Consider the following 13,731-nt stretch of genomic DNA (forward strand, 5'->3'; position numbering starts at 1 on the left):
ATCAATCAGTCTGACTATAATCCATCTGCCCTCAGGCTGCCAAATAATCTAAAGATCATTTTTATGCAAGTGTGACACACAGAAACTTTTTATTTAGTACAAGGGGTAGAATACTGAGAGCTACCGGCAAGTTGGCAGGCGAGGTATTTCATTTGGTCCCATTTGCTGATGTGAGGCCTCTGTCATTGTCCACCAGCCGCTATCAGGTTCCAAACACAGGACGTACAAGTGAAAGACTGCGCAAGAAGATGCTCCTCATTTGTGTACACATGGGAGAGAAATAGCTTCTGATTAGAAGAACATTAAGTAGCTTCATTCAGACCTGCACACAAAGGGCATCAATAGCACATCGGTCCAAATGGGAGACAGAACACAGGGGTTGGTCCCTGCCAGATGGCTGCAGTCAGGGAAGGGGTGGAGAGGCCCCAAAGCAGGGAGTGGATCAGGTATGGGGGATGACAATGTGCCTGCTTGCCACAAAAGAGATTGTAAAGACTCCTCTCTCTCCAAAACAAAAACCCGATCCACAAATCAGGCTGGAAAGAGCAGCAATTCCAGGCTGAGAAACAATCTATCCAGTCCTTAGTCATAACATTGTTATGCTGCAGAAAGAGGCCATTCAGCCCATTCTGCCTGCACCCACATGCTGAATGAGCATTTTGAATTAGTGCCATTCTCCTGCCTTTTCATTGTAACACTGTTATCTCCACTCTGCTTCTTAGACAGAAAAGCTAGAAACTCGTTTCTTAATCAGCTCTGTTGCTTGGCCCTTTTCAATGGCCATTTTTGTTACTCATTTACATTACTCAGGGGTGGCACGGTGGCTCAGTGGTTAGCACTGCTGCCTCACAGCACTAGGGACCCAAGTTCAATTCCTCCCTCGGGCAACTGTCTGTGCAGCGTATCATGTTCTCCCTGTGTCTGTGTAGGTTTCTGCCAATTTCCTTCCACAATGATGTGCAAATTAGGTGGAATGGTCATGCTAAATTACCCATAGTGTTCAGAGATGTATAGTTTAGGTGCATTAGCTTTGGGATGAAGGTAGGGCAGTTGACATGGTGGACATGGACTTCAGTAAAGCTTTTGATAAGGTTCCACATGGTAGGCTATTGGAGAAAATACGGAGGTATGGGATTGAGGGAGATTTAGCAGTTTGGATTAGAAACTGGCTTTCTGTAAGAAGGCCACGAGTGGTAGTTGATGGAAAATAGTCAGCCTGGAGTCCAATTACTAGTGGTGTGCCTCAACGATTTGTTTTGGGACCACTGCTGTTTGTCATTTTTATAAATGACTTGGATGCAGGCATAGGTGGATGGGTTAGTAAGTTTGCAGATGACACTAAAGTCGGTGGAGTGGTGCACAGTGTGGAAGAATGTTGCAGGTTGCAGGGAGACTTGGATAAACTGCAGAATTGGGCTGAAAGGTGGCAAATTGATTTCAATGCAGATAAATGTGAGGTGATTCACTTTGGGAAGAATAATAGGAAGGCACAATACTGGGTCAGTGGAAAGATTCTTGGTAGTGTCGATGTGCAGAGGGATCTTGGTGTCCATGTACATAGATCCCTGGAAGTTACCACCCAGGTCGATAGTGCTGTTAAGAAGGCTTACGGTGTGTTAGGTTTTATTGGTAGAGGGATTGAGTTCCGGAGCTGTGATGTCATGCTGCAACTGTACAAAATGCCAGTGTGGCCTCACTTGGAATATTGCGTGCAGTTCTGGTCACCCCAATACAGGAAGGATGCGGAAGCATTGGAAAAGGTGCAGAGGAGATTTACCAGGATGTTGCCTGGTCTGAAGCGAAGGCCTTATGAAGAAAGGCTGAGGGGCTTGGGTCTGTTCTCATTGGAGAGAAGAAGGCTAAGAGGGGATTTAAGAGAGAGATACAAGATGATCAGAGGATTAGATGGGGTGGATAGTGAGAGTCTTTTTCCAAGGATGATGACGTCAGCTTGTATGAGGAGGCATAGCTACAAATTGAGGGATGATAGATTTAAGACAGATGTCAGAGGCAGGTTCTTTACTCAGAGAGTGGTAAGGCCGTGGAACGCCCTGCCTGCCAATGTCGTGAACTCAAACACATTAGGGGCATTTAAACAGTCCTTGGATAAGCATATGAATGATGGTGGGATAGTGTAGGGGGAAGGGTTTAGATTAGTTCACAGGCAGGCGCAACATCGAGTGCTGAAGGGCCTGTTCTGCACTGTATTGTTCTATGTTCTATGTTCTATGAAATGTAGGGTCACAGGGAAAGGATAGGGGAATGGGTTTGGGTGGGATGATCTTTGGAGAGTTGGTGTGGACTCATTGGGCTGAATGGCCTGTTTCCACTGTGCAGGGATTCTAAGGATTTGAATGATAAATTTAATGGCTTAGAATTGTTCATTTCCATAAATCTACAAATGTTATCAAACTTTACCTTTTTGAAATTTGCTAAGCAGCCATCCCCAATTAGAGTAAAATAGAAATGTGGCATCCCATGCAATATTTGCCATTGAAGCTATGTTCATTAATTCATGTCCAATGCTATCTTGAAGCTCGCATCAATGAAAGAAAAAAACATGGTATCATACTTCTCATGACTGCCAGGCATCCGAGTGCTTTTCAGGCACTTTTTATGTGCTGCAGTGCTATAATGTGGGAAATTCAATAGCCAATTTTGCCTCCAGAAAACTCCTATAAATGTGATAATGATCAGATAATCTATTTCCTGTTATATTGAGAGGAAGAATTTATTGACCTGGAGACCAGGGGTAATGTTGCTGTCCTTTTGCAAACTACTGAAGGAGGACTTTCTACATTCACTTGAGGGCCTTGGTTTAACACCTCAATCAAAAGTTGGCACCTGTGACAATTTAGAGCTCCCACAGTACTGCACGAGCAATGAGTGATGATGGATGGGGTGTGGGGAGTCAGTCAAGTGGAGCAGGTGGATAGAAATAGTCAGGTAAGTTGGTTGTGAGTGAGGGTCAGGATTCCAGTAACGAGGGAGGACCTTTACTCATGGGCTGTTGAGTGAGGCCTGGACAAGTATGCCTGACCATAAGTGGGCACACAAGGAAACTTCCGTATTTAAATAATTTATTGTTTTGACCTTCTTCAGAGATAGTGCTCCTTCTTGACAGATTTCTTCAGCAGGGTGACAGCAGTTGCCTGTCCCTTAGTACTAGGTTAAAACGGTATTGCTGAATGAGTAGATGTTTTCAGACCTTCACCTTTCATATTTGACAAAGGCCCTGCAAAGGTCTCATAAATACTGAAATACACAGGAATTAAAAGACTGGCAGCCACAAGGCTGGCATCAACTACTGGGCAGGATACTCGTATTTTGTCCCATACACCTCCCATTTCTTGGACCAAAGCAACACGTTTAAGTAGAGGCTGGGGAGAAGTAAATTTTGTGATGCTGGCTAAATGCTGGTCTACTATTACAAGCTCAGTTTTATCTTGAATTTGCTTCAGAAGTGAGAAAGTGAAGAACAGATGGCAATAGACAATGATTATCTAGCCATTCTGGTTTTAAATACAGGCTAAATTTTGGAAACCTGCAACATTACATGCAATTACGAATAGTCATCTGTACTGTATGGAAGACTGAGTATTGCTGAAAAAAGTGAAAAGTTTTGATAAAATGTGTCAAAGGTACTGTTATTACAGAATTTGTTGGAAAAAATATATAACAGAACACAATGCTTTTCAGTAAGACATCATTAACACAAGCAGTCTAGAACATTGTCTTCCCTCTTTTAATTTTTCAATCAACCTTTTATAAAGGTAAAGTCATCACAGTCTTACCAGGCATCAGGGTTGCTTTCACAAGGGGGAGAGAGAGATAACAAGTAGAGGATTAACTTAGGGTCACCACACCTCAGGAAAGGGGAGAAGTTGAGAAAGACAGCCCTCCATAGTAACCTTGGCCAGTGTGGGAGTTGAACCTATTCTGTTAGTGTCACTGCATTGTAAACCAGCTGTCTAGCCAACTGAGCTAACCAACTACCTAATGTTATAATACATCTCTGGAGGAGGTAGAACTTGAACACAAGCCATCTGGTCCAAACAGAGGAACACTACCACTGCACCTCAACTGCCTCCTCCTTTGCTCTTCTATTGACTGAATTTAATCAGGTCAATTAAATAATTGGCATCAGCTTCCTAGACATCTCCTGGCCCTTTTGTGGCCCAGTGGTAGTGTCCCTAATCCTGAACTGAGAGACCTGGTTCAAGTCCCACCTAGTCCAAAGGTGTATAATAACATCTCTGAACAGGTTCATTAGGAAAATAGGTCCAAGACAGTCTCCTTGTGAAAGCAGTTTTAATAGATAAGCAAATAATTAATTTCTATTGGGTGCATTTGGTACACAATTTCTTAGGTATACACTAGAAAACTGCATTGGAATGCAACCATTTTAGTTTGCTTGCATACACCTTTCTCATGAAGAGAAGGCACACTTATAGGAGAAATTCATACCTTTTTCACAAACACAAACTCTACACAAAATTCCTTACTTACCGGATACTGGTTTGCGTACTTCAAGTGTAATGGTGGATGGGAGGTTGTACATAAAGTTACAAGTCTCTTGGTAAGACATGCTGAAGACTGGTGTGTTATTAATGAAGACAATTTCATCTCCGGCACCAAGCCTTCCCTTAGATTCCTGGAAAAAATAATGCCGTGCTAATGCATGTAACTGTGATTGTCTCATAACCAATGAGCAAAGTGTAAAGTCTAAGTATGGAATAGAAAGGCATGCTGATTACTACGGAAACTCAGCCATCACAAAGTTTAAAGTACACCATTTATAGCACAATTCAGACAAAGCAATAATCTGGCTACAATTTTGAACTGTCCTGAGTTTACTAGCTACAAGTGAAGCTTTTGAAACAACAAACATGAAATTTAAATATGGAAATGTAAGTTCGCCATATGCATACTGCTTGATGCTGAGGCACCCAACTGTGGGATGTCTAAGGCTCAGCTCAATAGGAGTTACCTGATTTCAGCCATGAGGAGAAGTAAAGCTGGCCTCAGGTTAATTGTTGGACTGGGTGGGGAAGGGAGGAGTACATTAGGGCTTCCTGGTCATTTTCCAGTTAACTCCAGCAGCAAATGCTGGCATTGAAAGAGCAGGAAGTGACTGTCAACTGTGATGCTGACTCACCTGCTAAGATAACCTGCCAACAGTCCCTATTTTAATTGCTCATACATGACAACTGGCCACCCAAATAAGCATTTCCAGCTTCTATGGAAGTAAGTGAAGTCGTCATAGTCCCAGAGAACTATAGAGCTGCTCTCCTGTTAAAGAGAGGAGAAAGAGGGCTGCTCTCATGTGAGAGAGAGAGAGAGACAGAAAGAGAGATGACAGGTGGTGGTTTAGCCTGATGGTCACCATGCTTCAGGTGAGGATGAAGGTTGAGAAGGCAGGACCTGCATGACAACATCAGCAGTGCTGGAATTCAAGCTGTGTTGTTGGTGCCACTCTGTCGTCTAACCAACTGAGCTAACGGACTATTGAAATACACTCCAGGAAGGCATCAAGCACTACAGAGGGCAGGCATAAAACAAAGGGGGAGAAAAAGTCCCAGATCATACATAAATATACTTAGTCTCTACAGCTGCTCATGTGACTGAATTCAGACCCCAGAATTCAGATCAATGTCAACATTGATATTCTTGTTCTTTACAACGTTTGTATGTCCTTTAAAATGTTTTTGGAGCTCAATGTCAGTGGCCACTTCCAAAAGCAGACCTCATATCTTCTACAATCCACAGTAGATTGCTCACTCCACAACATCTCAATAAATGATAACAATGCTCAGAGATCATATCTAAGAACTGATACTCAGTACAAGGGGCCACTTGAGCCTATCATAATCTGCCACATGATTCTTTTTTTCATAGCAGACAAATTATGCAACATAAATTTAAAAAAAAACAAAAGAACTGTGGATGCTGTAAATCAGGAACAAAAATAGAAGTTGCTGGAAAAGCTCAGCAGGTCTAGCAGCATCTGTGAAGAAAAAAAAATCAGAGTTAACGTTTTGGGTTCAGTGACCCTTTCTCAGCTGTTTAAACTGAGCCTTGGATCAATAAATTGTCTCAATTACAGGAGGTAGGTGAATGAAATGTATAATACATTGAAATATTGTTTTTCCCGTGTTCTGTAAAACTAAAATTACTGTAAGTACATTCATTGTCAAAACATAAACTTCAAAATGAAGTCTACTCCGCAATCTTATTCAGATTTTGTCGAAATACCTTGCTAATCTGACACAAAATTGACAATTACAATTGCGTCTATTGGTTATTATTCCAGTGAAGCCAGACTACATTTTGAACCACTCGTCTGACCCAATCTAATTCATAATTAAAGATCTATGGCCAATGAGCTTTTTGTCAAAATGACTGCAACTAGTAATTGGCCTTATTTCCTCCTAAAGTTCTCATATACGTCTGTCAATTACATCCAGTACTGAACCAGAAGCTGGTTTTACAGCAGCATGGAATCATTTCTTTAAAAGTGTTCTAAAACTTTCCAAAGTTAAATGGAACAACAATAACACATAATAGCAGTATTACTGGGAGTGGTGGTCACTGCTGGGGCTGCACTCAGATGCAATGGATGACTGTTGGAACAAGGTAAATGTCAGTTATTGTTAGGGGTGCAGTCATAAGGGCAGGCATTACCACTGGAGGAGGGGCATCAGATTTAACACAGGTCCCCCGTGTGGTGGAGGATCCACCCTCTGCTGGTAAAAGCTGACACTAGTTGGACATGATCCTTTTGGTTTCTGGCCAAGAGGACCAAGTTGTTCCAATACAGCTACAATACTGACATGTACCTAATAATGTGGAAAATTGCCCAGGAATGTCCTACACACAAAAAGCAGGACAAATCCAACCTGGCAATTAATATCCTATCAACCTACTCTCTGGTGAAATTACGGAAGGAATTGTCAACATGCCAGCAAGCAGAACCTGGTCAGCAAAAACCTTCTCACTGATGACCAGGTTAAGTTTTGCCAGCACCATATGACCAAGCGTGGCATCAAGTAGCCCTGACAAAACTGGAGTCAATGGGAATTGGGTGGAAACTATTTTGCTGTTTAAAGTCATATCTGGTACATAGGAAGATGGTTGTGGTTGTTGGAGATCAGTCATCACAGTTCCAGGACATCTCTGCAGGAGTTCCTCAGGGTAGTGTCCTTGACCCAAATGCCTTCAGCTGCTTCATCAATGGCCTTTCCTCCAGTGGGTATGATTACAAAATGTGCAGCACCATTCCCAACGCTCAGATATTGAAGCCATACAGATCCAAATGCAGCAAGACCTGATCAATATCCAGGCTTGGGCTGAAAGGTGGCAAGTAACAATTGCACCACACAAATGCCAGGCAATGACCATCCCCTGTAGGAGACAAACTAACCATTGCCGCTTAATATTTAGTGGCATTACCATCACTGAATTCCTCACTATCATCAAGCTGGAGATACCACTGATCAGAAACTGAACTGAATTCACCATATAAACACAGTGGCTGCAAGAACAGGTCAGAGTCCAGGCATATAACTGCAAGTAACTCACCTCCTGACTCTCTGAAGACTGACCAACATCTACAAGGCACAAGTCAGGATTGTGGCTTTCCCCACCACTGGCATCATACTGTGACAGGGCAGCTTGAAGGCAATGGGCAATCTTCCATCCTCACACAACCCCGCAACACCCCCCCCCACCCCAGTGCTATTTTACAAGCAGCCGCCAACCCTCTTCTGGCCTATTCCTAGCATGGTTAAAATCCAGCCCTCACTTGCTGCTGCAAATAGAACTGCTTCAGTGTTGCCAGTTTAACCACTCTTCAAATCAATCTATTGCAATACCACGGTTAAAGTGTAACTACAGCATAAAATAATGAACATTTCACAAGTAAACATCATCTGATCTGTACTTACAATACTTCAATTATGTCAATGGCATTATTTTTAATATTGACTAAGGAAACAAGCCCATATTTGCACCTGAAACAAAAACAGAAATTGCTGGAAAAGCTCAACAGATCTGGTAGCATCTAGGTAGAGAAATCAGAATTAATGTTTTGGATTGAGTAAACCCTCCTCAGGATTCCTCTGAGGAAGGGTCACTCGACCCAGAACATTAACTCTGATTTCTCTCCTGAGATGTTGCCAAACCTGCTTAGTTTTTCCAGCAATTTCTACTTTAGTTTCTGATTTACAACATCTGCAGTTCTTTCGGTTTTTATTCCATATTTTCACCTTCTTATGTCATTTAAATTTACAAAGATCACAAGTAACTTGAGAGTTATTTCCAATTAGTTGTTTAATTTATTTAAAAGTGATAAATAATGAAAGAAACAGGAAACTTTTAACTTACTCTCTCTGCTGCTCCACCTGGTTGTAAACCTGTTATCAGAACTCTTAAAGGAGAAGCCTTGATTTCCAATTCCAATCCAAATGATTCTGATCTTTTACGTGTGAGATGTACTGTTTCTGTGCAGCACATTACTGAGGTGTCTCCCGTCTCAGTCTTTTTGCTCTGAGGCAGTGGCCTTGCAATGGGCTTGGTGGGAGGTGAATGATGCTCCTCATTCTTCTGCTTCGAGAGGTTTTGTGGGCATTCAATGCTCATCATGCTCTTCACTCGAGTGACAGCTTTGTGCTCAAGTTTAGGTGATCGCTTGGACTCCACCTGACCCTCCTTGATCTCAAGGGTGCTATGATTAGTGTCAGTGGAACTGGACGATTCAAAGAATTTAAGTGGCATGAAGGGCGAGTCAACCATTTGCTCCATTGAGCTGTCCTCAGACTCTACTGAGCTGCTGCCCTGAGGTAGGGCACCATCGCTGCTGACATTTCTCAACAACTCACCATCTTGGCTTTCATCATCCACTTCAACAGAAGACGTGGCTATAATAATTCCTGAATCTTCCTCTGGCATCTTCTGCGTGATTTGAGGCTGTTTGAGTCGAGCGCTTTCCTCAACCTTCACAAAGTCTTCATCATCACTGATGTCATCATAGCAAATGACCCTTCTCTGTCGTAGAAGAGGGCTGCGAATTGATTTGGGGCTGTCACTTGGACTGGCCTGTCGAGCCACTTCCACATGTTTGTTCTTAGGTACAACAGATTTCCCATTGCTAAGGGAGACGGAGGACACCTCTGGCTTCGGCACTCCAATTTCTTTGGGCACTGAAAATACATGTAATTTTTTTTGTTATATTCGTTTGGGCGTACCTGCCAAGTTATTTTCTTAAAAAAAATTAAGATAAATGATGATACAACTAGGTGAGAATGCAAGTTGTGAGCATGAATAGGTGACTTAGAAAAGCTAAAGGAAGGGACAAGGACATGGCAGAGGAAATATAATGCGAGTAAATGTAACTTTATCAAAACTGAAACAGTGTATTTATCAATTGGTGAGACGTTGGAAAGTGCTGCTGTCAAAAGGAGCCCAGGTGTCCCTGTTCGTGAGACTTTAAAAACTGCAGCAGGAAATTAGGAAGGCAAATAATACAATCATCTTCATTGTGAGAGGATTTGAGCAAAGTAGCAAAGATGTCTTAGGAAGTTAGGGAAGAAGTTACAGGGCCTCTAGTAGAGATGTTTGCATCATCTACTGCCATGGGTGAGGAGCTAGAAGTGGTTAATTTTGTTTCTTTATTTAAGAGAGGCTATATGGAGGGGTGTGGGAACTAGGGACCTGCAAATTAGATATCCCTGATTAGTAAATTATTGAAGGAGATTCTGACAGATAGGATTTACATGCATTTGGAGAGGCAAGGACTGATTAGGGATAGTCAGCATGGCTTTGTGTGTGGGAAATCATGTCTCACAAACTTGGTTGAGTTTTTTGAGAACGTAACCAAAAATATTGGAGGGCAAAGCAGTAAATATTGTCTACATGGATGTTAGTAAAACCTTTGGCATGGTTCTGCATGGTAGACTAATTAGTATAATTATATCACACGGGATTCAGGGAGACCTTGCCAATTGGATGCAAAATTGACTTGATAGTAAGTGACAGAAGGTGGTGGTGGAATGTTGTTTTTCGGACTGGAGGCCTGTGACCAGGAATCGGTCCTGGGCCTACTTTATTTTGTAATTTGTGTAAAAGATTTGGATGAGAATTTAGGAGGCACTGTTAGTAAGTTTGCGGATGACGCTAACATTGTTGTATCGTCAACAGCAAGGAAGGTTATCTAAGATTACAATAGGGTCTTGATCAATTGTGTCAATGTGTTGAGGAGTGGTAGATGGAGCTTAATTTGGATAAATGCAAGGCACTGCATTTTAGTAAAACGGACAAGGGCAGAACTTGTACAATTAATGGTAGGCCTTGTGTTCAGGTACATAGTTCTTTGCAAGTTGCATCACAGGTAGATGGGTTCAAAAAGAAGGCTTTTGGCACACTTGACTTCATTGCTCAGACCACCATGTACAGGAGTTGGAATGTCATATTGTGGTTGTATAGGACGTTGCTGAGGCTGTTGGAGTACTGTGTACATTCTGGGCACCCTTCTATAGGAAGGATATTATTAAATTGGACAGAGTTCATAAAAGATTTACTAAAAAGTGGCTGGGACTGGGGAATTTGAGTTAAGAGGATAGGCTGGAGTGTAAGAGGCTGCGGAGTGACCTAATAGATGTTTAAAAATCATGAGAGGCATATCAAAGGTCTTTTCCCTTGGGTTGGTGAGTTCAAATCTAGAGGGCATATTTTTAAGGTGATAGGAGAAAGATTCAAAAGGGACCTGAGGGGCAACTTTTTCACACAGAGGCTACTTCGTGTATGGTATGAACTGGCAGAGGAAGTGGTTGATGCAAGTACAGTTACAACATTTAAAAGACATTTGGATAGGTACATGAATACGAAAGGTTTAGAGGAATACAGGCTAAAGGCAGGTAAGTGGGATTAGACAATAGACAACAGGTGCAGGAGTAGTTTAGTTTGGGAAGCTTGGTCAGCATGGACAAGTTGGAACGAAGTATCCGTTTCAATGCTGTATGATCCTATGACTCTACGTCTTTCTGCAATTCTGTAATGCACTGGTGTGACTACATCTGAAGCATTGTGTATAATTATGGTTTCTGCATGTAATTTAGAATGTATTTGCTATAGAAGGAGTGGACTAGAGGTTCTAATTCTAGTTGGCAGGTGTGTTTTGTTTTGAGAAATTGAGAGAACTGAATTTGCATTCTAGGATTGCAAAGAATAAGAGGTGATCTCATTGAAACTTAGCAAACTCTTACATAGTGGATGTGGAGAGGATGTTTCTGTTGGCTGCTAAGTGTGGAACTAGGGGGCATAGCCTTAGAATAAAGGGTAGACCAAGATAAGGAGGAATATTTGCACTGGGAAGGTGGTGAATCTTTGGAATTCTCTACCCTAGAAGCTGTGGAAGCTCAATCATTGACCATGTTCAAGACAGAAATTGAAAAACTTCTGTATCTAATGAATCATGTGATATGGTGACTGTATAGCAAAAAGTGTGTTCAAGTAAATGATCAGATATGAGCAGGCTTGATGTGCTGAATAGTGCACTCCTGTTCCTAATTGCCGAAAAGGAAAAAAATAAGTTAAAATAAGTCAAACCTGGACTTTGAGGAGAAACAACACTGTCATCCAATGAGTTACTTATGCTCTTATGCCGGAGATGTTCTTCCTCACTGGAAGCTGTTAACATTGTATCTGAGAGTGACGACTGGCTGGGAACATGATTGGAAAAGTACTGGGAGAGTTCTATTTCTGAACTCAATGACCCTTGCTGAAAGAGAATAGGATTAGATTGAAAATTACAGTATATAACAGGAACAAGCCTTTCGACCTAACATCTCTCTGCCAACGCTTATGCCCTGCATTGGCCTCCTCCCATCTTACTTCATATCACCTTGTCAATACAATAATCATGAAATTCATGACAAAGTTTTGTGAGATTAAATCATGGTTTTGAAAGAGTACTCAAATGGTCAGAGTCAGTGCAGGAATACACTGCTGATGTCTTTGATGTTTCTGAGAGTTATTAATTGAAGCCTGAGATTGTCAATAAAATTCTCTTCCTTGTTTTCAATTCCCTTCAATGGTCTTGCCTCTACCTGTCTTTTCTCAAACCCAGTACCCTCTGAGATATTAGCACTCCTCTAATCCAGGCCTCTTTGGCATTTTCAATTCCAACTGCTATACCATAAGTGGCTGTTTCATCAGGTGCTTGGCCTAAAGCTCTGAAATAACTTGTATCTATGTCACTACCACACTCCTCCTTTAAGGCAACCTTTAGAATCTATCTCTTTGTGCAAGCTTTTGCTCATCTGATCTAATATTTCCTTACATGCCTCCGTCACACTTCGATTTCTAAAACTCTAATGTTCCAAGAGTTATTGTGTTGCGCAAGATGCTAAACAAGTTGTTTTTGTTACTGGTAGAAGGCTCAAGAACCAGAGGACATTATTTGGGTGGATAGCAAAATAACAAAGGTAACGTGAGGAAAAGTTCTTTTAAGCAGTGAATGGTTCGGAATCCGAAATGCACTGCCTGACATTGTGCTGGAGACTGACTCAACCGTAGCCTTATTTTTGGATAATCAGTGGAAGAGAAAGGATTTGCAGGGCTATCCAAGAAGGATGTTGGAAAGCCAAATTGTTTTTGCACAAGGTTAGCATAGACACAACAGTTGTCTCCTGCTGTGCTGCAAGCATCCTGAGATTCATACATTTATGAAAAAGCCAACTGCAGCTTTGGTCCACACCATTCTCTCATTAATTTACTTCTACTGCTGTTCATACAAATTACTATCTACAGCACGCAGCAACCTAGGATCCCTTTCATTAAAAGTAAGACTCAGAGCAGAAGGCTAAGGGGTAAGTGAATCCATGCTGATTATTGCTCAGAACAGAATGACTCAAACGTTAAATGTCAAGTGTGATACATTCAATGTTGGAATCACTGAGTGGCAAAAATAGCCTGATTAATATGTCGAGTGTTGCAGAAAAATCTGAATATCATAGAACAAAATCAATAAAACAATCCCATACTGGTCTCCTGTAAGAGACACAGGCTGGTACTTTTTGATACTTTCTCTGTAAAGCAAGAGGCGTGAGACTCAGTTCACTGTGCAGGCGCAGATCCAGTTACACAAGTTAAGATTCCTATAAACTTTCTGTTCAGCAAACATGGGGTCAGTACTGGAGATAAGAGCTCTCTGTTCTTTTTTCCTGCATCTGGAAACAGAATGTCACCAAGGTACAGGAAAGAAGAAAATCTCCCTGTGTATTCTAATCAGGTATACAAAACTCTCTTTTAAGGTTGCATAAGTGAATCTTCATCTGACTATAAAAGGGTGTGATTTATGAGTGCAGTCACCAGTCTTCTCACCATAGAGTGAACTGTATTAATCCTGGCAACAACACTGAGTAGCACTGTCTAATTGTACTATTTGTACATTACTAAGTCTTTGATTAAAGATTTTGAGAGTTTGTTATTACATATCCCACTCCAACAACACGTGTCTAAATAAAACATGAATTGGTGATTCAAAGCTCACAGGTATTATTAAAATAGACAACAGGATGCATGGCTCATCTTTCCACACCAACTATTCTTTGATTTCACTTCATGAGTGTCTTTAAGTCTCCTGATACTAATTACTTATTTGAAAACAATAAACTTCTCTCAGGCAAATTTTGCTGTTTTGTCCCTGTGGCTGAGCATGTGCTTGGAGTACCC

General features: G+C 41.5%; 1 protein-coding gene across 1 annotated transcript in view; it reads right to left on the reverse strand.

The window, feature by feature from the left end:
• pdzd2 (PDZ domain containing 2) overlaps positions 1-13,731 on the reverse strand; it is a 422,227-nt gene that overhangs the window by 44,979 nt on the left and 363,517 nt on the right. Inside the window, exons 18-20 of the mRNA XM_048530010.2 lie at positions 11,605-11,776; positions 8,386-9,200; positions 4,510-4,654 (exon numbers count right to left, since the gene is read on the reverse strand). Coding sequence (XP_048385967.2) covers positions 4,510-4,654; positions 8,386-9,200; positions 11,605-11,776 — 1,132 coding nt within the window. The remainder of the gene's footprint in view (positions 1-4,509; positions 4,655-8,385; positions 9,201-11,604; positions 11,777-13,731) is intronic.

The sequence above is a fragment of the Stegostoma tigrinum genome, chromosome 1, assembly GCF_030684315.1.
Source record: "Stegostoma tigrinum isolate sSteTig4 chromosome 1, sSteTig4.hap1, whole genome shotgun sequence".
Classification (NCBI taxonomy): domain Eukaryota; kingdom Metazoa; phylum Chordata; class Chondrichthyes; order Orectolobiformes; family Stegostomatidae; genus Stegostoma; species Stegostoma tigrinum.